Raw genomic sequence first — 26,889 nt, 5'->3', positions numbered from 1 at the left:
TAATGGCCTAAACCAGAAGAGCAAACTAAAGGCAGGTGGGCTGTATCTAACATTTCAGATACTTTGTGTGACCTAAGAAAAATTTGAATTAGTTGCCAACATACACCACAGAGACAGAAAATAGAGCAGTGGTTTTTTAGGGGGCTGGGAAAGAAGGAAGGATTAAGTAACAATGGGCAAAGATGTATGAAAATATTCTCTTGTGATGGTGGTTATATAACTGCAGGCAGTTGTTAAAACTTTTTTAGGGTTAAAACTATACACTAAAAAAGAGTGAATTTTACTGTATGTAAATTAAACCTTAATAAACCTGATCAGGAAACAAAACTGGGGTCTTAGAGTTAGATTCCCAGGCCATCTGGATTCCTGACCTTGAGATCTGCCCAGTTTATGGCCCTCTTTCTTCCACTTGGCCCCAGTTACTGGTTGCTTAGGCCTTGATTCACCACTCAGTTCTCTATATTTCCAAAGCAAGAGCACTTGAGGCCACTTTGCTCCCTGGGTTTGGCCAAGTGGTAGCAACCACTGCTGAGTAGCTGCAGTTAGGCCCTTGGGTAGTAGTGGGGGATGCTGAGGGGGAAGGACAATGGGAAGAAGAGAGGCAAAACAATAAAGTGAGATGGGAGAAAAGAAAAGAACCACCTAGTTATATTGTTTCCCAGTAACCATGGCAGAATCTGGGAATTACACAGGCAGGGGAATTCTAACCAAGGTAGACTGATACAGGGCTTTTTTTTTTTTTTTTTTTGCGGTGCTGGGGATTGAACCTAGGGCCTTCTGCTTGCAAGGCAAGCACTCTACCAACTGAGCTATATCCCCAGCCCTGACACAGAGCTTTTGAAACAGGTGAGTAGCAGATGTGCTCCATTTTCTAGGGTTGATTTCCCAGTTCCTTCAGGGAAGGGAGGGGGACAAGAAAAACTATTGCTCAAGATCTTTTTTTTTTTTTCCCTTTTGTGGTGCTGGGGAAATCACACCCTGGGCCTTGCACATGCTAGGTGAGCACTCTGCTACAGAGCTACATTCTTCAGCTCTTGTTTTTTGTTCTTAAGATGGTGGTCTTACTATGTTGCCCTGGCTGATCTTGAGCTCCTGAACTCAGCTGATCCTCCCACATCAGCCTACTGAATAACTTGGGACTATCGGCACATTACATCACACCTGGTTTAAAATTTACTTTTGAGGTAGGCATGTTGGCACATGCCAACAATCCCGGCAACTGGGGAGACTGAGGCATCAGGATTGCAAGTTTGAGGCCAGCCTTAGCAACTTAGCAAGACCCTCTCTCAAAATTTAAAAAAAGACAGGGGATATAGCTCAGTGGTAAAGTGCCCCATGGGTTCAATCACCAGTACAAAACAAAACAAAAATTACTTTTGATCTTGGGTCACTTAGGTGGATAAAAGACTTGCTTAATTAGGGGAAACAGGTACCCATGAAACAGTCTCTTGCTCTCATTATCCAGGGGGACCTCTGGAAAGGCGATGTGTAAGATGGGGGGGGGGTTAGGTAGTGTAGCCCAGTTCCCCCTGAAAGGTAGTTAGAAGGAAAACAGGCAGAAAAGCAACTCTGACAGGTGCTATCCCCCACAACTCTGTTTCTCTTGCATGCTTTTCCTGACATTTCTACACCAATTATCTCCAAACTCTTCACACTTGAGGGCAATGGTCTTCAGTGAAGGTGGCACCCTACAGTAGGGAGACATCTCCATATTCATTGTTAGAATCTCTACCAATGACTCAACTTCTGGTTGCTCAGTGGTCCAGTAGTCCTCACTTTTTGGTGCCCTGCTGGTCACTGAAGCATCTTAGTTGGCCAGCCTGAACTCACTGCATCTTCCCCTTTATCCATCTATAAGTCTGTCCATCCATCCATCATCCATCCATTCTTCAATTCAAGAAATAGACGCTGAAACCTAATATATGCTAGGCATCATTCTAGATGTTGGGATAAAAGAGCAAACAAGACAGATAGAAGGTTTAGATCCTCAAAGGTTTAGATCCTAGAGGGGGAGGGGAGGAGACAATAATCAAGTACAAAAAAATTTTGAGGGGGGTACTGGGGAATGAATCCAGGGATGTGTAACCACTAAACCACATCCCCAGCCCTTTTTATTTTAAGACAGGGTTTTAGTAAGTTGCTTAGGGCCTTGCTAAGTTGCTGAGGCTGGCTTTGAACTTGCAATCCTCCTACTTCAGTCTCCCAAGTTGCTGGGATTACAGACATGCACCACTGCGCCTAGTTAACAAGTAAAGTTTATGTCAGATAGTGATAGATTCTTTTTCTTTTCTTTTTTTTTCCCCCTTTTTTTGGGACTGAGGGTTGTACCCAGGGATGCTTTACCTCCCCAGTCCTTTTTAATTTTATTTTAAATTTTGAGGCAAGGTCTCACTATGTTACTAAGGGTCTTGCTAAGCAAGTTGCTGAGGTTGGCCTCGAACTTGAGGTCCTCCTGCCTCAGCTTTTGAGTTGCTGGTATTACAGGCATGTGACACTATGCCTGGCTCAGAGCCTTGGGTTAGGGGATCAAACCTAAGGCCTTCCTTAGGCTAGAGCAAGTGCTCTGCCACTTAACTACATCCCCAGCTTTATGGGTGCTATTTTAAAGAGGTATTCTAAGAAGGGAAGATCTGCAAATAGAATTCATGCAGTTATCTGAGGGAAATGTGTTCTAAGCACAGAGAATGACATATTCAGCCCCATCCAGGGCACAGGTGATTCTCAGGGGTTGAAATGAAAGATAAAAAGTGAACATGTACTCTTTTCTTTCCTAAATGCAATACACATATAAAAATTTACTACAAATTAAGCCAGTGTTTTTCACGTTTCTGCCTTTCACAGAAATTTATTTAACATTGTCATTTTCTGTGTACATGAATAAGTTTCACACACAATCTAACTTTATATTATGTTAAATACTCTATTTTTGCATTCTATTGCAATTAAAAAGGAAAATCTGGTTATAAAGCACTGAATTCATTTTATGATCTAGTAGTCTGCAACCTGGGTTTAAACTAGGTTGATCATGTTCAGACTCTGGTGAAAACCTTCCCTCTCCCAGGTTTACCATAGTCCTAGCAGGATGAGTGTCTTCTTCAGAAGTCAGTTGCATTGGGAGAGCACGTGTGCATTCAAGTTTGTGTGTACCACGTAATATTCCAAGGTGACAACCCGGACTAGACTCTCCTGTTATTCTTTCCTAGATTGAGTGGAGTTGGTTTTAGTCTCCTGAAAGTTTAAAACTGGAGGGTTGTTTTAGCACTAGATCATCAATCTGTAGTACCTACAATCAGAATGCTGTCTTTATATGTCATGGGGAATACTGGCTCCTAAATGCAAGAGAGCTGCATGGAGCTCTCTTTTAAGTATGCCTTTTGGAATGACTACACAGATACACACCTACACACGTACATATCATACATACATAAAATTTCTTTTTTTTGGGGTGAGGAGTGGGTAACTGTTCCATTAACTGCCTATTTTCGTTTCAGGTGCAATTCCTGGGGCACATTTCTGTGTAGTGTTGCCATAAATCCCACCTACGGAACTGAGACTAGAGGTGGGGAACTGTCCATAATAGTTACCATTGGACATGCCTGGTGTGCATGCTTTGAATGCATGTCTATGCCTTCTGCTGTCTGCACTATGCCCTGCCTGACCCTCCACATTGTGTGTGTGAAGAAAATGACTTTCCAGTCTTCTTCACCCACTTGGAATCATTGTGATTCACCCTGACTTGGCTTCCCTAAGAAGCTTCCACAACGAACAATATGAGGGTACTTGACTCTAAAGTATCCATGGTCTGTTGGGAGTTAATCAGTGCTGAGGCATGGAAGAGATATTGCGGTTTAAACAGCTGAGAGAATGCAATCTAAGGTCAAGGGCCAAGGGAAGGAGAAAAAAACAGATGGAAGAGTAAGAGATATGGTGGTATGCTTAATTATTTCAGAATAGAGATGGGTCAGAAAAGGGCCTGTGGTAGATCTTATTTTTCTCCCTTGAAAGCAAGTCTCACAGGAGCCAGTAAGAAGACACTTTTGGTATGAACTATGATTTATCCTCAAGTCTAAAGCAGAAGAGAATACCAGCAGTCATCCTAGAAAAAGCATCAGATTTAAGTATCTGCAAAGACTGGGCTAGACAGAGATAAGGTCAAGTGACTGTGCTGAGCAGCCTGGGGAGTTTCAATCTTTATGTCTAATTCTTGGTTGCTGCATGATAGAGCTCTAAAGCAACACCTTATACATGACTGAAACCTTGCTATGGCTTGGAAAGTCAACAGAGTTAAGTGATCTCCACTAACTGTGGCAATTAGGTCTCTTTTCTCCTTATAATTCTAATTATTGGGCTGGGGATATAGCTCAGTTGGTAGAGTGCTTGCCTTGCAAGCACAAGGCCCTGGGTTCGATCCCCAGCACCGCACAAAAAAAAAAAAAAAAAAAAAAAACAAATTCTAATTATTATTACATTTAAATTGTTTGATGGATGTTGAAAAGACAAGATAACTGCAGTAAATTCACATTACTAAAGTGTCATATGTTCTGAAAGAGTGGGATTCAGAAAATTAAATGCTGTCATTCTGCTGACCCTCAAAATATGTTAGTGCAGACAGGTATGTTTTTAAAAGTTGGTGATGGGATTTTTTTCCTTTGTGTGGGTAGTTAATAACAAATTCTGGCTAGAAGAATGTGAAGAATTATCTGGGCACAGTGGCTCAGGCCTGTAATCCCAGCAGCCCAAGAGCTGAGACAGGAGGATTCAAAGTTTGAGACCACACTCAGCAACTTAGTGAGACCCTGTCTCTAAATAAATAAATAAATAGAACTGGGATGTAGCTCAGTGGTTAAGTGCCCCGGGGTTTAATTCCTGGTACCACAAAAAAAAAAAAGAATTAGAATTTTCAAGTTTAGAGTCAAAATATTAAATCATTAGGTGTACCATTTCTTCCTAAATTGTCTACTGTAAAGCCAACCCAATGATGAAGAGTTCAGGGGTAGTTTTAAAAACATCTGGGGCTGGGGAGATACTTCAGTTGATAGAGTGCTCACCTCGCAAGCACAAGGCCCTGGGTTCAATCCCTAGCACTGCAAAAACAAAAACAAAAACATCTAGTTTATGAGCTATATGATAACACACTTTTAAGTATCTAGAATAATTATACAACTAAAACTACTAAGAATCAGAGGATAACTCTCTTACACCCAACATCCCAGTAAGCCAATTTTACATTGTGTCTCTGCATGACTTGTTCAGTCCACTGTTTACTTACACCATTTTACTTTTTTTTTTTTTTTTTTTTTTTGGGTGCTGGGGATCGAACTCTACTGACTGAGCTATCTCCCCAGCCCCACCACATTACTTTTTAAAGTACACTTTGTTATACTTAGAGCACAGTAGTCACTCTTCAACAATCATATCAACAAAGAGGTCCATGACCTATCAGTCACTAAAACACATTTCACTTGTCTGTTTTAAAAAATGGTCAGAGCACAAACAGGCTCAAGACTCAATCCAAAGGATTAGGAAACCTAACCAAACTAACGGAAGACTCAGAAAGCAAGCCATCTCATGAAAATGGTGGATCTTATGGGAACTTGGTTGGTACAGCTGTGGGTAAAAAAAGAATGAAGTTGTTTCTCAAACATGAGGCTTCTTTTGTAATCAGTTATTGGAAAACTTAAATGAAAGCTCCTTCCTTAACCCTGAAAATTTCTTATCAGATACAAACTTGAAAAAGGGTGTGGGGAGGACCCCCAAGATAATCAGTATGAAAATACACCTCCATAAGTAACCAGCTACTTGATATTGTGATGATAAGGGAAATCCCAGTGTGTGGACTGCTTATAACTTTTTGAATAGAAAATTTTTTTGTCTATCTCTGGAGGCAATTCCAACTTGGAAAATAACATGACAGTTCTGAGATTCATATTTTATTTACAAGTCAATGAAAAATGTCCTCTGTAAACTCTAATTTGGGATATAAAAAGCAATATAAAGACGTGGTTGCTGGCTCCACAGTGACGTATGTGTGAAAGGAGTCCATGCCACTCTTTCTTTAAACAATGATTGTTACTAAAAAAAACAAAAACAAAAACAAAAATAAAACAAAAAACAAAAACCCACATGATTTCTTCATGTTGCATATGTGAAAGAATTAAAAATAAAAACAATTTTTCAAAACTCTACAGTCTGTTCAAATGAGGTGACCAAGATGTCACTTTCATTCAGTGACAGTCCCTATTCTCCAAAGCAATAGCTTCTGAGCAATGACTTAATACTCATCAAGAGTATCTGCTCGAGGAATTGACAGACCCCGATCTTTAAGGGCTTGAACTTTCAGCTTCTCTGCTTCTAGCTTGGTCTGTTGTTCCACCCTCTGTTCTTCTAAGATTTCTTCAATAGACACTTGCTGGAGGGGTGTATCACTCTCCTTTTCCAAGTCCTGCAAAAGAGGCAGGTTTGAAAAAGTTCCCATAACGACCCAGAATAAACAAACTTACAGATCTAAAGGCAAACAAATTTGATTCTGATGGCAGACTCAGATTACTTTTCATGATTGTGACATGGCTGAGATATCCTTCTAGCAGAGAAACAAAAAAAGGCTGATAAGATTACTACAGAATATGTAACCAGAACATGGTAAAAGATCAGTACCACTGTGTATAGCAAAGTTTTAAGTTATCCAAAATCCCACATTAGTTAGGATTAACTTTATTTATTCAAGGATTAATTTTTCTCTTTTGCAGTACTGGGGATTGAACAAAGGGACACTCCATGACTGAGCTACATCACCTTCCTATTTTATTTACTTATTTCTTGTATTGGGGATTGAACGTAGGTGCATCTTATCACTGAGCTACTTCCCTCCAGAACCAGGGTCTCACTAAGTTGCTGAGGCTGGCACCAAACCTGTGACCCTCCTACCTGATTCCCAAGTTACTGGAATTGCAGGTGTGCACCACTACATCCAGGCCCTTTTTGAGAAGGGGTTAAGATGTCCAGCTGACTTTGAACTTGAAATTCTCCTGCCTCTGCCTCCCTAGTTGCTGGGATTGCAGGTGTGTGCCACTCTGCCTGGCAAGTTTTTTTTTAAACAAAATTATATGGGTTGCTTATAGACAGCTATCTCTGTCCAACTGTACAGAATCCAAGAAAGATAATGAGACCCATATAGCTTTATTGATTTATTTTTTTGTGGTGCTGGGGATGGAATCCAGTCTTATGCATGCTAGTAAGCACTCTATCACTGACATACATTCCCAGGCCAAGAGGTTTTACACTGTAGTTTTACATTTCCAAAGTTGGCTTAATTTTGTGGAGGTAAAAGGTATAGAATGCTGGTGGTGTGCACCTGTAATCCCAGAGATCTGGAAGGCTGATGTAGGAGGATCACAAGTTTAAGGCCAGCCTCAACAACTTAGTGAGACCCTCAGCAATTTATTGAGACCCTGTCTCAAAAACTAAAAAGATCTGGGGGCATAGTTCAGTGGTAAAACAAATCTAGGTTCAATTCACAGTAAGCCCCACCTCCCCCCAAAAAAGTAGATAGAGAACACTGATTCGAGTCAGTACCACCCTTCCCACTTTTTCTTTTTTTAGTATTGGGGATCAAACCTAGGAGCACTCAAACACTGAGCTACATCTTCAGTCTTTTTTTTTTTTTTTTTTTTTTCTGAGAAAGGATCTCACCTTATGATCCTTCTGTCTTAACCTCCTACGTAGTAGGTATTACAGGCCTGTACCACTGACCCTAGTTTCCTACCCTTTTTGTAGGTAATAAATGGTTCCTCTATTGCATTAGTTAGGACTTTCTAAATTATAACACAAAGGACCAGGGATGTTGGTCAGTGGTAGAACACTTGCCTAGCATGTATAAGGCACTGGGCTTGATCCCAAGAACCACAAAAACAAAGCAAAACAAAACAACACAAGACTCTTTCCTCCTTTATGCTTTATGACAAGTCTATAGAGTACTTTAGAGGACCAGCTGAATTACTAAACCAGATTGGCCCCAATGTATTACTTTACTATTTTAATTTTAAACAGTTTTGCTTAATAAGAAAATTATTTCTTTTTCCTGATTTCAAAAAAAATTCTTATTGTAGGAAATTTAAAAAATAGGCAGAGAAGTAGAAAAGTATTTAAAAATTATCCATACTTCTAGTATGAAGGGTTAACACTTTGGTGAATATCCTTTAAAAAATGTATTTTATTTTATATACATTTTATGCTTATTATATATATTTCTTCTCCCCCCCCTCCGCCCTCCCCCCAACCCTTGGATTGAGCCCAGGGGCACTTAACTGCTGAGTCACATTCCAGCCCCCTGGCCCCCCCCCCTTTTTTTTTTTTGAAAGAAGGTCTCACTAAGTTGCTTAGGGCCTCGCTAAATTGCTGAGGCTGGCTTTGACCTTGCAATCTTCCTGTAGCAGCAGTCTACATCTATATTAACTTAAAAAAATGAAAACAAACAAACTGGACCTCAAAATACAAAAATACAAATATCGACTGTAACTTTTTTCATTGAATATAGAATGTTTTTTATTTTTGAATATCTTATATTTCATAAACAATTTCATAATGCAGAAGAACTTTGCTATAAATGTACCTCACTATTCATAGATTCAGTTTGTTCTCCTTAAAATTAACATACAAGAATTACTCTGTGTGTTTATAACATGGAAAGTCTATACAAAGCATTCATTTCTTATTTTCCTCTATCACTTTCAATGACAAGGTTTGGGAAGGCATGACACATACACAAACTCCACAGCTGTTCTAGCCTGGATACTAGTTGTCACATACTGCCAAGTTCTTAAAACTCACAGGCAGTAACACTGTCAGGTGGAGCACTATCACCAGAGAAGTTAAGGTAAGCCACACACATTACATAAGCCACTGGTGCCCTGGGTCAAAAATTAACAGTACCCAGCAAAATATATATTATCACTTATACATTTCCTCACAATCCGTTGATAATAACTGGAGGGCAGTGTTCTTGGTATATAGCCTCTTGAGCTTTTAAGTATGTCATTTACTGAGCTACTCATGTGGTTAAGATGCTGCTTCCCAATAATCAGTTTTATTATTAAGGCTGTGTGCATCATCATCCTTGAGGCAGAATCCAGGGACTTCTTAAGCAATGTAATATTTATAGAATCTAAATGGTTTCTGGGCATGAGTTTCCCTGGGGCTGGAAATTTCTTCAAATTGACTGTTGATTCATAAATAACCATGTAAGCCTTCCTCAACCATGTTTCTCTAGTGCTACTACTCAGTATCCAAACCATAACATGTTAAAAAAAAGTACTTTTCCCTACAAAATGGATCCCAGGGAACAACGAATCTTCAAGTACATTTTTTCTTTGTTCTCTACACATGTATGTACATCTATCTACCATTGACACATTTTTGTGCCAACATAACAGGCATGGAAAGTATGTCTATTGCGTTTAGCACTATACAAAAGTGAAGCAGAGTATGTGTAAATATTGTAAATTAACATCTTTCTCCCTGACGTCAAAGTAATACCTTTTCTTTTTAGAAACTGAATTCGGAAAATTTTTAAAAGTCACCCACAGCTGGGTATGGTGGCTCATGCCTGTAATCTCAGTGACTCAGGAGGATCATGTGTTCGAGGCTAGCATGGGCAACTTAGGAAGACCTTGTCTCAAAATTAAACAAAACAAACAATCAGAAAAACCAGGTTGGGCACGGTGGCACACGACTGTAATCCCATTGGCTCAGGAGGCTGAGGCAGGAGGATCACAAGTTCAAAGCCAGATTCAGCAACTTAGTGAGGCCCTAAGCAACTTATTGAGACCCTATCTCTAAATAAAATAATATTTTATTTACTTATTTATTTTTAACACATATATATATATATAGAGAGAGAGTTTAGTTGTACGTGGACACAATACCTTTATTTTATTTTTACGTGGTACTGAGGACTGAACCCAGGGCCTCATGTGCTAGGCGAGTGTGCAACCACTAAGCCACAACCCCAGCTCTAAATAAAATATTTTAAAAAGGGCTGAAGATGAGGTTCAGTGGTTAAGCACCCCTGGGTTCAATCCTGAGTACCAAACAAAACAAAACAAAACAAAACACAAAACAGAAAACCCTGGAATATAATTCAGTGGTAAAGTATTCTTAGGTTTAATCACTAGTCCCTCCCAACCCCCACCCAAATTGTCCTCAATCCTACAATCCAGAGATGGGTAGCTCCTTCAATATACTAGTGGACTACTTTACAGTTCTTTACTAGATCCTTGGAGTACTAGTTGATTTATTTCAACCTGTACATAAAACATGATGCCCATTTCTGCTGCTTAAACATGCTAGAAATGATAAAACAAATCACATATGCCAATCATAAAAATAATTTATAAATAAGAAAAAAGGTCTTTTATACATTTCACAGCAGCACTTGGGCAGTACTGATAGTTTTTTTTTTTTTTTTTGCGGTGCTGGGGATTGAACCCAGGGTCTTGTACTTGCAAGGCAAGCACTCTACCAACTCAGCTATCTCCCCAGCCCAGTACTGATAGTTTTGATTAGTTATTTCTAGCTATTTCCAACATGAGGTCTCTGGACCAATCTGATTGACCCTGTCAGAATTATTTCCTTGCTTTTTCAAATGACCAATTGCTAAATATTAGCTCTGAAGTAAATCACTTTATTCAAAAGACTTCTGTAAACTGAATTAAGATGTGGCTAGGTATTGGGAAACTTTATTGAAAACCTTTAAAAACAAAATAAAAAAGGAAAAATTAAACACCATTTCTTCAGTGAAAAACAGAAAACAGTGCTGGTTACCAGATCTTAATTTCTTTTTCCTTTTCCTTTTTTTTGTGGTGCTGGGAATCAAATCCAGGGTCTTACACACACTAGGCAAACTCTACCAGTGGGTTATATGCACACCCCAACTAGTCTTATAGGGATCTTAATTTTCTTGGCAAACCCAATAATCAGAAGTAGCAAGACTTAACTTGATCAAATGTCTAAAGACACTTAAAAAAAAAAGTCTGAGTACTTTTAATAGCTTTTTAATAGCCATATACATATAAATATATAAGTTATATACATATATAAATATATATATATAAATACTTTTTTTTTAAACACAATTTTTGTAATACTGGGGACTGAACCTAGGGGTGCTATACCACTGAACTACATCTCCAGTAACCCCCTCTTTTTTATTTTTATTTATTTATTTATTTTATTATTATTAATTTTTTGGAACCAGGGATTGAACCCACGGGCACCTTACCATTGAGCTATATCACCAGTCCTTTTTAATATTTTATTTAGAGACAGGGTCTTGCTGAGTTGCTTAGGGGCTCACTAAGTTGCTGAGGCTGGCTTTGAACTTGGGATCCTCCTGCCTCAGCTTTCTGAGACCCTGGGATTACAGGTGTGCACCACCATGCCTGGCTTTCCTTTTTATTTTGAAGACAGGTCTCACTAAGTTATGAGGTTGGACTCAAACTTGTGATCCTGCTGTCTCATCCTCCAGAGTAGCCGGTATGATAGGTATTGTACCACCATGCATGGCTAACAGTTTTTTTTTTTTTTTTTAACTAAACTTTTTTTTTATATCTTTATTTTTTATCTTTATGTGATGCTGAGGATGGAACCCAGTGCTTCACACATGCTAGGTGAGTGCTCTACCACTGAGCCATAACCCCAACCTGCTAACAGTTTTATATTTATAAAATAGTTTTCCAATAGTATAATATGTATACACACAGATACACATCAATAACACTTTGGAAGATTAACTTTTTTTTGTTTGTATTTTTGGTACGGGGATTGGACACAGGAGTGCTTCATCACTGAACCACATCCCTTTTTTAGTTGTTCTTTTTGGCACAGGTACTTCCTCCCTGGATGTGATCCAAGGATCTGAGTGAAGCTGAGCTCCACTTTCAGGATAGATAAAAGAAGGGCTTTCTTATAGCCTTTTTTCCCCTCTTTCCCCCTTGACAAATATGAACAATATGTTATATATGAAATGGGATTCTTCTCTCAAACTCTGCTAAGTAATTTTTATGACATGGAAAACCACTTTAAATCAATTAAATGACTAAAAATATTCCAACATGTAAACTATAAATCAACAACATACATTGAAAGTCTTTTCAATTTTCTGCTATTAGACATAAACAGAAATTCTATATTAACAAACACATTTATAAAGACAATATTTTTTGTATCAGGTAAAACCACTGATACTTTGCTCATGGAATCAAGATGCCCAAAGGCACTGAAACAAAGTTAATGTTTTTGTGTAGCTTTCCTAATTTCATGGGTGCCTGTGAGAAACTGGGTGATATGTGGAAAATATTTTTTCCCTCTTGAAAAGACAAAAGAAACCTAACTAGTAGAATATCAAGATCCATAGCAGCTGAACAGTTTTCACTTACTATTTCTCCTAGTAGGACCACATTTTCTCCTCTGACCACAAAAATTCCTCGAGGAATATCACCGTATTTTTTGCCCACATGAATACGCTCCACAGTCTGATGTAGCACTAAGTTAGCTATAAGTGTACAGAAAAAACAAAAACAAAAACAAAATAAAAAAAAGATATTTAGTACATATGATTGGGTAAAGGTCCACAACTCAACTATTCAGTGATTTCTGAGCAGAAAAGATTTAGCTAAACATAATTTCCAAACTTTCTAATTCTAGGAAGAACAAAAATTTCAAATAATTTTCTATTTCACTAAGTAGGACACAGTATTTAGAAGGACTTAACAACTGCAAATAGAGTATTTGGGATTATGTTGTGCTAATCCATGAATAATGGCAGAAATAAATCATGAAAAATAAATTTCTAACAGCTAAAAAAAAAATCAACATAGCTATAAAAAAATATAAATGAGCCAGGTGTCATGTTGCATGCCTGTAATCCCAGCAATTTGGGAGGCTGAGGCAGGAGAAGTAAAGTTCTAGGCTAGCCTCAGCAACTTAGTGAGACCCTGTGTCAAAATAAAAATGAAAAGGTTGGGGATATGGCTCAGTGGTAAAGTGCCTCTGGGTTCAATCCCCAGTATACATTAAAAAAAAAGGAAAAGAAAAAGAAAAAAGAAAGAAAGAAAAAGAAAAGAAATATAAATGAAAAAAAAAAAAAAAAAAGAAATATAAATGAATAGGAATTTAGATAACTTGAACAACTGAGATTAAAACCTTAGTTTCTGGAAGAAGACAATGTTTCTTTGTTGTATGGGTATGTGTATATGATGCCTTATAGAAGATTTAACTTTGTTTCAGTACTTAGGATTCATTTAAACCAATGCAGGTATCCATAAATTATGATACAGCAAAAATCTATTTTTTCACCTTGAGAGATAATCATAGTCAGTAATACAAGAGTACTCAACATTCACTACTTATCCTTAATTATTTTTCTTCTTTCAATTAGTACTATTTTTCTTATTTGAAGTAAAGCAGAAATCTATGTTCATATATTTTTCTTTAGGGTCTCACTGGGCGTCCCAAACTGAACTCCTGGGCTCAAGTGATGCTCCTTAGCAGGGTGGGACCAAAGGTGTTGCCACCATGCTCAGGTATTCACAGCCTTTTTTTTTCTTTTTTTTTTTTTTTTTGGTTCTGGGGATTGAACCCACAGGTGCTTAACCACCAAGTCACATCCCCAGCCCTTTTTTATATTTTATTTAGAGACAGGGCCTCACTAAGTTTCTGAGACTGACTCTGAACTCACAATCCTCCTGCTTCAGCCTCTTGAGCTGCTGTGATTACAGGAGTGAGCCACCATGCCCAGCCAGTATCCATACCTTCTATAATTCTTTCTTTGGGGGGGGCAATTCTGAGGATTGAACTCAGGGCCTCACACATGCTAGGCAAAAGCACTGCCACTGAGCTACCCCCCTAGCCCTTCTGTCCAACAAATGTTGATGTGAACTGAAAAGTTTCTTGAAACAGAAGGAAACACACATCTCTTACTTTAGAAAAATGCAGTCTGTAAAACAAAGATTGAGACTCCTGAGTCTAATGTATCCCTATGTGAAAAACATTGAGCTTAACGTTCCCTAAAAATCTTCAGGGAATGCCTTCTCCTCAATTTTCATTGGACAAGGAGGGATTACCTTCAGTGCAGGAAGTGTTTGAAGAGTAGTGGCACCCAAGCCAATGTACAAATGAGCAGTCTTTTCAGTGAACTGAGTTTATTTCTATCATTTGGCTCCCTCTAATGGGGGAAATAAAAAAAAAATCCAAAACACCATAGTGATAACCAGTTGTAGATATACAAGCTTGTAAACACACAAGCTTTTGAATCACCTAATCATATACTTACTTAAAACAGTTCCATTATGTCAGACAAATATGAAAAAGTTATAGATAAATACATTTTAACATAAAATAACACCAGAAATGCAATGAGTGGCTGTTATTATCCAGAGGGTTAAAGAAGTCCATAATCAATACATACCAAATTGATCAATACTTCTTAAAAAGCCTATAAGTGTCCTTCCATCTCGAAGTAGGACCAAGTGCTTTTCTGGGGAGAGGAAAAAGATCTTTAAAATGAAAGTTGTCAGCTTCAGTGAGTTTATAGAATAATAAGGAAAATAAAGTTAATAGTAGTTTAAGTATACCACTTCCTTTTCTAATGGACTTCATATGGAATTCACTGGAAAAAAAACCAGAGGGATGCCCAGGACAGCCTAGGACTTATATTTGAAGATTGGTGGTAAAAAGAGAATCATAGGAGTGGCAGAAGAAGTAAAAAAAAGTGCAGTGTGTGCAGTAGACAGGAAGCCTAACTGGCTCCAGACCCTATGTTTGGCACTTAAACCTTCATACTGTCATGTCAGTTTCTCTGTCTGTATATTAAAAAATTTAGAAAGATTTTCAATAAATACAAAGCCTTGGGTTGGGGGAGCAGCTCAGAGACAGAGCAAGCACTAAGTAAGTGGGAGGTCCTGGGGTAAATCCTTAGCACCAAAACAAAAGCAAAAGTAATGTCTCAGATATTTACAATGAGGACCTAATAAGCTACAGCAGAAATTCAATATTTATTAAGAGATATAAGCTGTTCTGGGTTCTCAAAGTCACCAACCTTATGAATTAATATTCCTTGTAAGGAAAGACAAATAAGAAAGTTACCTATTGTGATTAGTACAACAGAATAATAAACACGATAGAAGGAAAGGATGATGAAGAGAACAGAGGAGAGCAAGAGAAAACCTCTTTGGAAAAGTAACTGAGAGATGACACTGAAGGATGAGAATAAGCCAGTTATTAGAAAAGATAACAAAATTTCAGCCATTCATTTCTTTAATGCCATGCATAAAATACTTTGTAGATGCAGAAAAGAGGGGCAGTGATTTTGCCTTTAAGGAACTTGTATCATTCCTTGGACTGTTCTTGCCATAATCAAGCAAATTATAATTATATGAGATTTCAGAGAAAATAACATCTGTCTGGAGGAGGTATTCGAGTTGGATCTTGAAAGGTAAGTAATTTTTGGTCATGGGAAAGGAAAGGAGGGAAGGGGAGAGAAATCTGTAAATTAAGCAAGAGGGACAAAAGGACTATATACCCACATGTTTGGCTAAAGGTTGAGGATATGAAGGGAAAGAGCAGGAGTTAAAGTCAGAATAGTATTAGGGGCAAGCTTAATTTGGATTTGACTTCATAAGAAACATGAAAACAATGAAAACTAAATGAACAGAAAAGCAAGAGAAGTTATGAGGCTAATGCCTATCTGGGAGATCTCAGAGATTTAGAGAAAGAAACAGTTCGGATATTGCTACTCAGATTATCTCTTCTGGAGAACAGTAAGAGTTGGAGAGAGAGAAAAAAAATAAAAATCTGCAAGAACCAGTGTTAGAGACACTGAGAGAACAGAATTAAGAATTCAGAGGTGGAAGTATCACAATGCTGCAGGAGAGAACTCAGAGGAGTGCCTTAAGAATGCAGTTTCAGTACTGTGTTGACAGCAAAAATTAGAGTGCAGTTCACAGAAGGTGGTCTATTGAAGGTGGTCAGGAGGTAGAGTAAAATGGAGATTTGAGATACTGATAAAGAGATGGAAATCTGATGGGGAGATACAACTGAGGAAATGTTTGAGATGGAGAGACAGAAACATATATAAAGGAAAGTATTGGGCAAGGACAAAGAGGTAGTAGACGTGAAAGCAAAAGTATAATGCAAGAAGGTTCTAGAGGCAGTGGGAGGAAAGAGTAATAATAGAAAGGGAGGAATATTTTCTACTCAAATGAGAAGATGCATGAAAATACAAAAAGACTGAGAGGAAAGGAGGAGAGTGTGTGTATTGGTGGTGAAGTAAAGTCTGTATGTCAAGTAGTTTCAAACTTTTTTTTTTTTACCAACTGAGCTATCTCCCCAGCCTGCCTATCTCCCCAGCCCACAGTTTCAAACTTTTAAAGGAGGGGGCTTGAAATCTACAAAGAGGCACAGATTAGAAGGCTTGAAAACAAAAATGATATTTAGGAAAATGGAAGGATGTGTTAGTGGTTTCAAGTAATTCAGATATATAAGGAGAGGTGAAGGCAAAAGGGAAAAGAGCATCTTCAAGCCACTAAAACAGAATATTTCATTATACCTTATAGGCATACTGATAGAGTGATCGCTAATACACATATTTAGTTCAATTTACACTATTATTACCTTTCATTAACAAAATAAGAAATTTGGGTTTAAAAAATGATCTTGGAAATTGTGTAAATTATTTTGCAGCAATTACAAGTTAATGACATGGATAATATAATTAAAAAGATAAAAAATGTTACTTGAAGAATAATGCACAGATAAGAATTTTGACAAAGACAGAACTACTGTCTCTTTTGTACAGGACTGAACTCTTCAAGACAGTAATCAGGAATAAGGGAGTTCTTAGTAAAATAAAAAAAAATTGTCTAATAGAAAAAAATAAGTTTGAAGTGACTTAGCCTTCCTAGAAACATCAATAACGTGTCTAGCAGTTGTCTCTACTAATATAACCTGAAAGTGCTAATGACCTTCATAGTAAAAGATTACAAAAGCCTGCATTTACTAATTAAAACCAAAGCTATTATCTTAATATTTTTATTTTTTGATGCAGTCTTCCTGTAAGTATTCTCATCTATCCACTAGTAACAACCTAGTACTTCGAGAAAAGCAGAGGGAAGCAGTGGATGCGCTACAAGTCGGCTGGGCCATTTTGGTACTTGGGTTTAGGCTGCTACGACCCTCGGAACCAAGAATAAAATCCAGTTTGTGGCTCACCAGGTGGTGAGGGCTGCGAGGGGCAGAACGGAGGTAGTAGACAAGGGGGTGACAAGTGGTGGGTCCCGAGGCTGTAGAGAATTCCAAGGCAGAACACCCAGAAATGCGCTTAAGACACACTGCTCCCGGCTCGAGACTCATTCTACAAGTTCCCTCCAAAGAGGGCCGCCCTCCGGAGAGGAAGGGTCTCATTCCAAGCTTCACCCGAAAATGAGCTACTCACTGTCGATGTCCTCGATGAGGCTGGCGGTGCCGGGCATATAGTTCATTTTGAGCTGAATGAGGCTGTAATGTACAGCGGCGAAAGGCCAGCACGTCCAACACCTCCTTCTTCTCACCACAGTCGCCGCCTCGGCGGGACCGGGACAGGAATGTTTTTGAACCCGACCACCACTTCTGCCCCGGCTTTCAGCCGCCGGGGTCTGCCGGAAGCACCTTCATATTACTCCACCCACTTCCGGTATCACGTGCCTATCCCCCGGAAGAGGTGGGGCTGTCTGCAGTTTGTGGCACCGTTTCCTCATTCCGAAGAAGCTAGGAAGAAGAATCTAGATTGGCTAGGCAGTCGGAAAATGTGTCCTCTCATGTAAGGAGCACGGTGCCTCCTCTCGCTTTCCTGCTTCCAGATCAAGCAGTCGAGATCAGGGAGTCACTTACTGCCGTCCTCAATTTTCGGGGCTCGGCAGAAAGGGCGGATCCGGGCCTGGGATTGGCTGTTATCGTCCGACTCCCCTTAATGCTGTCCACTCCCTCTAGCCCGCAGGCGCCTGCGCAATGGACTGGCCGTGGGGGGCGGGAAGCGCTTCTGGGCAGTGGAGCCCATGTCGGCCTTGAGGCGTTCGGGCTACGGCCCCAGTGACGGTCCGTCTTACGGCCGCTACTATGGGCCTGGGGGTGGAGATGTGCCAGTGCACCTACCTCCACCCTTATATCCTCCCCTTCGTCCCGAACCTCCCCAGCCTCCCATTTCGTGGCGGGTGCGCGGGGGCGGCCCTCCTGAGACCACCTGGCCGGGAGAAGGGGGAGGTGGAGATGGCTACTATCCCTCTGGGGGCGCCTGGCCGGAGCCGAGTCGAGCTGCAGGAAGCCACCAGGTAAGCTTTGAAATATATGGCTTGGGGGATCCGATAGAGGTGTTTGGTGGTGGGGTAGCTGAGGGCCACTGCGCTTTTTGTATCTAGTTTGTAATGGTTTAGGTTTCATATTTGTTTTCCTTACGGGGAGAGGGTTGGAGAGACGGACTGGGAACATAGGTGGGGGAATATATATGCCTGTGTTCCTTTTACTCCTCCATTTCTGCTTCGGCCGCAGTGTGTATCTGTTTTATTAAGAAAGGAAAAAACATATGTGCTGACTTCTAAGCTCAGCAGACTGGGGATCTATCACCATGGAGAGATGTTGGGTTGGAATGACAGGGCTCTTCTCGAGCTTTGACAATTTATCACTGCGTGGCTAGTGACTGCAGCCCCCGTTGTCGCTCAGCAACCCCTCCCGCTGGGAGAAGGAACCTGATAGAGGGGGAGGGAATCTGAGCATTTAGCCCATTGCTCCTAAATCTTTGCCCTGGATTGAATCACGAATAATCAATATTGTAAAGCATCTTTCCGTGGATTGTTTTATTTAATGTTCATAGCAACTACAAGGTAAATGTCATTATGGCATCCCTATTTTCAAATAACGAAAGCAGATCTGAGAGGTTAACTCACTTGCTTAATATATTTGGACTTGTAACATTTTGTTCTCTGTATACTTGCCAGAAATGTGTTTCCATTTTATTAATGTAGTGTTCTTGGTAGGGGCTATCTTTATAGAATGGTGGCACACCTCGCTTCTCAGGAAGTATAGCATAATCATTTGTTGAAAACGTAATAGCGAAATTCTCATACATTGTTGGTGGGATTGTAAAATGATAGTTTTTTGGAAAATTGTTGGGCAATTTCTCAAAACATTAAGCATAGAATTAGTGTATGAGACAACAAATTCATTCCTAGGTATGAACTGAATTTCACATGTACATTGGTAGCACTTTTTAAAAAAAATTGTATGTTCTATTTAGTTATACATGACAGCAGAATGCATTTTGATTCATTGTACACAAATGGAGTACAACTTTTTCTCTGGTTGTACACGATGTAGAGTTACACCATTTGTGTTGTCATACATGTACACCGGGTGCTGATGTTTGTCTCATTCCACCATCTTTCCTTCCCCCACCCCTCCCCCCATTCCCCTCTACATGATCTAACTTTCCTCTATTCTTCCCTTAAACCCCCCACACCCCGCCATGTATCCGCATCCACTTATCAGAGAAAACATTCAGTAGCACTGCTATTCTTAACAAAAAGGGAAAGTAACCCATATGTCCATCAACTGATAAGTGGGTTAACAAGAAATGATATATTCATACAATGGAATATTATTTGCCCATAGAAAGGAATGAAGTACTGCTACATGCTGCAACAGGAGTGAACTTTTAAAACATCATCCCTCTTGAGCAAAGACAGTCAAAAACATAGCATATTGTATGGATTCATTTATATAACATGTCCAGAGTAGGCAGATTTATAGAGACAAAATTAGTGGTTGCCAGAGGTCGGGGGACTAGAGCTATTCACAAGTTTGTGGATTTTTTTTTTTCTTCCTTTTTTTTTTCTTCCTGTATTACTGGAGCTTGAACCTGGGAGCATTCTGCCTCTGACTTACATACCCAGATCATTTTAAATTTTATTTTGAGTTTTCATCTCCCTAAGTTGTTCAGGTGGTTCTGGAACTTATGATTTTGCCTCAGCCTCTCCAGTGGCTGGGAGTTGAGATTACAGGCTAGTGCCACTGCCTCTGGCTATTTTATCTTTTTCCTTTTTGATGCTACTGGTTATAGTATGGTGGTGGTGGGAGCTCTGCCACTGAGCTATATCCCCAACCCTTTTTTCAGTTTTTATTTTGAGACAAAGTCTGGCGAAGATGACCTTGAATTTGTGATTTTCCACCTTAACCTTCTCTGAGTTCATGGGATTATTTGCATGTACCACCACATTGGGCTTGGAGTTTCTTTTTGAGGTGATGAAATGTTCTAAATTTAGTGGTGATGGTTGCACAACTCAGTATACTAAAAATCACTGAATTTTGTACACTTTAAAAGGGTGGGTTTTATGGTATGCTAGTTTATCTCAGAAAATTGTATGAGAAAAAATGTAACAGTGAGAGTTTACTGTAAAAGAAAGATCTATGTTTCCTATGCTTAGATCTGGAATAAGTAGGTTGTGGGACTTTAATCCCATGATCTAGTGATGAAATGCTTGGTGTATAAGTTTTCAAATTAAAGATCAGTTGAAGGAAAAGAGGAGAGGACCTTCAAACTGCTGATTTACTTTTGTTGGCCTTACTGTGGTTAGCAAAACAACAGCATGTTTTCTGGGGTAGACGTAGCAAGGGATTTGGATAAACTAGAACAGTTGAGATTTTAGCTTTGTGTAGGGAGTTGTGAGGTATGGTTTAAGTATAGGTGTCCACATATTGTGGATGATGGTGCTGGAATAACTGTAGATAAAACTGGATATGTGTAATGGGCATTTGTATATTGTTTTAAAAGTTTGTATTCTATCTTTCAGGTTGAGGATTCTGAAATTTTGAAAGGATAGCTTGGTAATTTCTTCTATAGTAGTAGAAGATGAATACAGTTCCTGTTGTCATAGTGCAAAATTTTTTCTGAATTCTTTGTCTTTATTGGTTTTTATGTAAGTTTGATGTTTTTGTATTGTTAATCTGTCAACTAACAGTAGGAAACAAGAATTTTTCTAATAAAAAGGTTTGCAAGGCTGTTAGAAATGCAGAATCTGCCATTTTCTAGACTTACTGCTGCAACTTATTGAGATCCCCCAGGTGATTCATATACACATTTATGCTTGAGAAGCTTTGCTCTATAGAATTAGATTTATTGAGATGATGTTGCCTTGAACCAGAGTAACAACTTGACCGTATTAACATATTTAAATATGACAGGAAAAATTCGAAATCTGCTCTCTCCAGTGCTGGGGATTGAATTTAGGCCTTTTACACATTAGGCAAGTGCTTTACCATTGACTTACATCCCTAGCCCTCCATTTTTTTTTTTTTTTTAAGAGTCAAACTTTTCTTACCTTTTTACCTATCCTGAAAATGTATTGTAAATATCCAGTATTTTGTAGCACTGAAGTTTCATCCTTGAACTAACAGCATCTGTATAACATAGGAGCTGGTTGGAAATGCTTTGTCTTAGGCCCTGCCCCAGATCTGCTGAATCTGCATTTTATTTATTTTGGACTGGGGATTGAATCTAGGGTCACTTTACCACTGAGCTACATCCCCAGCCCTTTTTATTTTTTATTATGAGACAGGGTCTCACTAAGTTGCTCAGGTCCTTGCTGAGTTACTGAGGCTGGCTTTGAATTTAAGATCCTTCTGTCTCAGCCTCCTGAACCACTGGGATTACAGGCTTGTGCCACAGCCCAGTCTGTGAATTTGCATTTTAACAAGATCCCTAGATGATATACATGTTTTCCCAGAACAAGTCATCCAAGAAAGCATGTCAAGACAGAAGCTGTCATCTTTCATAATCTAATCTCAGAAGTGATATACCATCACTTCTGCTGTATATTTTTTGTTTTAGTGACCAGTCTGGTACAGTTGTCGAAGGCAGCTTCCAAAAGGTGTGAATACCAGGAGGCAGGGAATGTTGGGAGCCATCTTGGAGGATGGCTGTATCAGGAAGAGAGCTCACTCTCCCATAGTAGTTCAGAAAAGAAGCCGAGGAGGGTGGGAAGCTTGCATTTGAGCCATGTCTGAATATAGAGACCTTTACCCTCAATATTTTATTGTAATAAACTTTAAACATACAGAAAACTTGAAAGAATTGTAGGTGAACACTCATGTGTACCATGTAGATTGTATAATTAGCATTTTATTTTTATTACATCAAGTTTTTTTTTTTTGATGCATAGGTATTTTGTATAGATTTGAAAGACATTTTCAAAGAATTAGGAGTTATACCAGATGGAAATGAGAAATGTGGGAAAAACAAGATGACTAAAATGAAAGGTTTTTATGGGAAGAAATGGTTTAGTTTTGTACCAAAAGAACTAACAATTGTTTTAAAATCTGGACTTAAAAAAATATTTGACCTGGCAAAGACTTATGTGCTGCCTTTTTTCATTTATGCTGCAATCCAGTTAGTTTGGGAGATTACTGTGTGCTAATCTCTGGATACAGTATATGAGGTTGATTAGATAGGTTTGTGATTTTCTGTTTTTGCCTTTTATTTTTTGTTTTAATGTTGAATTATAGTCTTTGTGGCAGTCAGTTGTCTGTGGAAACACAACAATAGGTGTGGGACTCAGGAGGGAGATGGGATGGAGATAGTGATTTGAGAGTCATCAAGTAGTAAGTATTACTGGATAAGCTTGGTAATGGTTGCAGGTGTGGTCGTGGTGGGGCGGAGATCTTTGAGAGTCTAGAATAGGGGATAGAGAAAGGGAATATGAAATATTATGAGAAAAAATACTAGAAGAATAGTAGACTCCAAGAATTCATCCAGTACAAACCAGGCAAGGTCACAGTTACTTTGTAGGCAAGTGGTATGAGAACTGAAAAGAAGTTGTTGGATTTGGCAATTTAAAGATACTGTTGATTTTAGTGGTGGTAGTTCAAAGAAGTATTAAAGTAATGAATGAGGGTTTTATATATATATGTTTTATATATGTATAAGTTATTTATTTAATTTTATTTTTTCGGTATTGGAGATCGAACCCAGGGTGCTTAACCACTGAGCAACATCCCTAGCCTGTTTTTATTTTTTATTTTGAGACAGGGTGCTGAATTACTCAGGGCCTCCCTAAGTTGCTGAGGTTGGCTTTGAATTTATAATCCTTCCTGTAAGCCACTACGCTTGACTTAATGGGAGTTTTGGATTACCAGACAGTATAAACAGTACTTCCAGAAATTTTTTAGTCAGTGAGAAAGCGGTACCTTGACTTGATACCAGGATTTAGGGAAGAATTTTTAGGATTAGGTGGTTTGAGTTTATTTGTAAGTGGAAGAGAATGAGCTAGGAGATTCAGAAAAAGATCAGAACTAAATGATGGAGGAGTAGAAGTCCAGGTCATTTCAGAGTAAGGGAAGTAGGATAGAATATGCTGGGAAATTTATATTATATCATATGATGATAAATGTTATAATCAGGTGCTAGGGAAAAGGTGGAAATTGTCAGAAAACTTAGAGGAAACTCAAATGAGATTTGAAAATTTTAAAAAATTGTGATGAAGATAAGTGATTTTGGATAATTTAGCTTTACAAATGATTTATGTACTTTTTTTTTTTTTTTTTGGGTGCTCGGGATCGAACCCAGGGCCTTGTGCTTATAAGGCAAGCACTCTGTCGACTGAGCTATCTCCCCAGCCCCTGATTTATGTACTTTTTAAAAAAATTTGTTTTGGTTGTTGATGGACCTTTATTTTTTTCATTTATTTGTATGCAGCGCTGAGGATCAAACCCAGTGCCTCACACATACTAGGCAAGTGCTCTAACACTGAGCCACAATCCCAGCTCCCAATTTATGTATGTACTTTAAAAATAATTTTTGCAAAGTTCTTGTGCAAAAATATGAGCAAATTTGTAATTAGGACTCATATAGTACCAGCACTACCCAGATTCCTTTATTATTAGGTTTGCTTGGGCTGAAGTTATTTTTTGCAGCAAAATGGGTAAGTCACTGTAAATTTAATAATATATCCATCTTTGTGTGTGTGTGCTGGGTCTTGAACCCAGGGCCTTGAGCATGTCAAGCTTGCATTCTACCACTGAGTCACACCCCAATTCTCTACTTCTTATGTAACTAGTTAGTTCTAAGACAAAAGTGAAAGGAGTTGTCTGAAGCCAGCCTTCCTCTGAGATTTAGGTAATACATCTTAAAACAGAAAAAAGTAAATAAATGGTATCTTGCCACAGAAAATTGTAATCAAATTTCCTTTGCCAGAAAAGCTTTAGTTCACAATCTAATCACTTGTGAAAACCTTTTATTACCTTTTTTATTTAAGCCTGTTTTTGTTTATATTTCAGTCAGCAAATAAAAAGTTTAGTTAGTACCTTACTTCTTTATGACATTTCCCCCAAGCCATTTTCCATCCTTTAGTTCTGATCTTTTTTTTCTCCACTTATAAGTAAACTCAAACCACCTAATCCTAAAAATTCTTCTCTAAATCCTGGTGTCCAGTCAAGTGACCACTTCTCACTGACTGAAAGCTTAGAATTGGTACCTTAGTGTTTTATTTATTTTATTTTTTAGTTTAGTTTATAGAATAATTAGCTTTAGTCAATATCCTATGAAGTCACAAATGTCAGGTTGTGTCAGGCATAATCCACAGACTTTCATTGTTACTGGATGTATTAGATTTATCCCCTTTTGTCCAAAAGGAAGAAAAAGAGAGGAAATGGGAGGTCAGGGCCAATTTTATCTTTGGAAATTGACAGTAAAATAAAAAATTATAATTTAGAAAAATCATGGTAATGAGGATTGAACCTAAGATACACCCCAGATCTTGTTTTTTCATTTTTTATTTTGAGACAGGGTCTTGCTGAGTTGCTTAGGGCCTTGCTAAATTGCTGAGGCTGACCCCCAACTTGCGATCTTTCTTCCTCAGCCTTCTGAGTTACTGGGATTATAGGTGTATACGATCATGTTTGGTTAAAATTAGTAATTTTTATTATTTAGTTAAGAACATTCTTTTTTTCATTTCTAAAAGTGGCATAATATACATATAGTACATCTCACCCATTTTTTGAAATAGTTCTGAGTTTTAGTTCTCTGTCTGTTTATTTGGTGCAGGGGATTGAATCCAGGACCTTACACATGTTCTACTACTGATCTCTGGTACAACAATTTTGCAGGTATCCCATTCTAAGATATATAATCAGCTATTACTTTAAGAGAATTTGATTCTTTAAAAAAAAGTTTTCCTTGTAGATGGACACAATACCTTTATTTTTATTTATTTATTTTTTATGTGATGCTGAGGGGTGAACCCAGTGCCTCACAAGTGCTAGGCAAGTGCTGAATAACTGAGCTACAACCCCAACCCTGATTTTTTTTTTTTTTTAAATTTTTGGCTATTTTATATTTAGAAGCTAACTTTGTAAGTCAGGATCTAGGCAGGAAAACAGAAAACTCACTTTTTCTTTTAAAACAGGGAATTAAACAGGAATTAGAGTTCTGAAAAGGGAAAAAGAGAAAACAGAAGTATCAAGATAGTAACTGTAGGAAACCACTACAACTTCTAGGACAGGGGAATAAAGGGAAGAGGTTAGGCTTATTAGAACCTGGAAACTTGGAAGACTGACCTGGTGGAGTCTTTACATGCTTTGAAAGTATTACGAAATTTAGTAGTGCAATTAAGCTAAGATAGTGGAAACCTCTCAGTGATTACAACTTGCCAATGAATTTCTTTGTGAAACCACATTCAAAATTTAGGAAAAAAATTTAGAGATTCTGTTCAAATGTAAAACTATACTTAAATGATAAAGTTCAAAGCAAAATAATTTATAGGATAATAAAAGTATACATATATTAAACCAGACAGTAGATGCTCTGCAAAGTTTTGAGTTGGTCTAGTGTCTTACCAAAGCTTGTTGTTGTAAATCATTGCATTAACTTTTTGAGTTGGAAAAGCTGAAGAGATTGTCATGGCTAGATTTACTCCTTGTGCTACATTAGTTGTAGAATTGTTCTACATTAATTCCTGATGTTGAGGTTATAGGTTGTTACCAGAAAACCTACCCATAGCAGAAATGATATGGTGGATGCTCCTAAGAAAAAAGAAAAATTCGCTTTCAGTAGCATTCTTACACTATTAAATTAGGCATGTTCAACCTATATTGATAAGGGTAGTGACTAGAGAGGGGTAAAAAGAAGCTAATATCTCTGGTTTAGCTAATCATTTTGATGCAGAATTCCTTTATTTGCATTCATTCCTACATTTGTTTTGGTGAAATTGACATAATGCATAAGAATAGTCTTACCAGATAGTCAATAATTGTTTTATTCCAGGGCATGTGGTTTGTCATGTAATGTATCTTCATTAGTTTAATAGTGATTAATAATGGTATGGTTCTATTGCTTTTTTGTCTATTGTCTTTTTTGGTATCTATATCTTGCCTCTATCGATTTATCCCAGAATGACATAAGAATGTTACTAAAAGTGAATTTTTCTTTTTTTCTTAGGAGCAGCCACCATATCCTGGCTACAGTTCTAACTACTGGAATTCTCCTGCACGACCTAGGGCCCCATACCCAAGTACATATCCTATAAGACCAGATTTGCAAGGCCAGGTATGGTTGAAAATTGACAAACTTTCTGAATTTGTCCTTAATGAATCAATTATAGTCAGAACCTGTGAGATTTTATAGTGGTGATATGTGGGTTTTGTTTTACTTTTTAATTTAACAGGCTCCATCAATCTCATTATTATTATTATTATTATTTTGTGATACTGGGAATTGTACCCAGTACCTTATGCATGTTGTTTTAATTTTAGAGATGAGGAAATATCTAGGCAAATATTATCTATAGTAAAGGTATCTTGAGGCAAAATAGATTATTT

General features: G+C 38.2%; 2 protein-coding genes across 3 annotated transcripts in view; one reads left to right on the top strand and one right to left on the bottom strand.

The window, feature by feature from the left end:
- Positions 1 to 5,914: 5,914 nt before the first annotated feature.
- Positions 5,915 to 17,950, bottom strand: Lsm1 (LSM1 homolog, mRNA degradation associated). 2 transcript variants are annotated; one of them, XM_047550047.1, is made up of 4 exons: positions 17,486 to 17,950; positions 14,462 to 14,530; positions 12,432 to 12,547; positions 5,915 to 6,442 (listed from the first exon to the last, which is right to left on the bottom strand). In XM_047550047.1, the coding sequence occupies exons 1-4, from the start codon at positions 17,529 to 17,531 to the stop codon at positions 6,272 to 6,274; spliced, it is 402 nt and encodes a 133-aa protein (XP_047406003.1). In that variant the 5' UTR covers positions 17,532 to 17,950; the 3' UTR covers positions 5,915 to 6,271. The 2 variants fall into 2 exon arrangements, with proteins under 2 accessions (XP_047406003.1, XP_047406004.1); XM_047550048.1 differs by lacking the exon at positions 14,462 to 14,530.
- Positions 17,756 to 26,889, top strand: part of Bag4 (BAG cochaperone 4) — a 23,420-nt gene continuing 14,286 nt past the window's right edge. Inside the window, exons 1-2 of the mRNA XM_047550045.1 lie at positions 17,756 to 18,356; positions 26,510 to 26,617. Coding sequence (XP_047406001.1) covers positions 18,084 to 18,356; positions 26,510 to 26,617 — 381 coding nt within the window. The 5' untranslated portion in view covers positions 17,756 to 18,083. The remainder of the gene's footprint in view (positions 18,357 to 26,509; positions 26,618 to 26,889) is intronic.

Source organism: Sciurus carolinensis, chromosome 4 (assembly GCF_902686445.1).
Source record: "Sciurus carolinensis chromosome 4, mSciCar1.2, whole genome shotgun sequence".
In the NCBI taxonomy this organism is placed as follows: Eukaryota; Metazoa; Chordata; class Mammalia; order Rodentia; family Sciuridae; genus Sciurus; species Sciurus carolinensis.
Note: the sequence above shows the minus strand (reverse complement) of the source record. Positions and strands in the feature narration are given on the sequence as shown.

Coding starts and splice junctions, on each gene's coding strand:
- Lsm1 (XM_047550047.1), bottom strand. CDS start 17,531: ATGAACTATATGCCCGGCACCGCCAGCCTCATCGAGGACATCGACA. Junction 14,531..17,485: donor CCTCATCGAGGACATCGACA/GTGAGTAGCTCA, acceptor TCCTCTCCCCAG/AAAAGCACTTGGTCCTACTT. Junction 6,443..12,431: donor TGGTCCTACTAGGAGAAATA/GTAAGTGAAAAC, acceptor CCTCTTTTGCAG/GACTTGGAAAAGGAGAGTGA.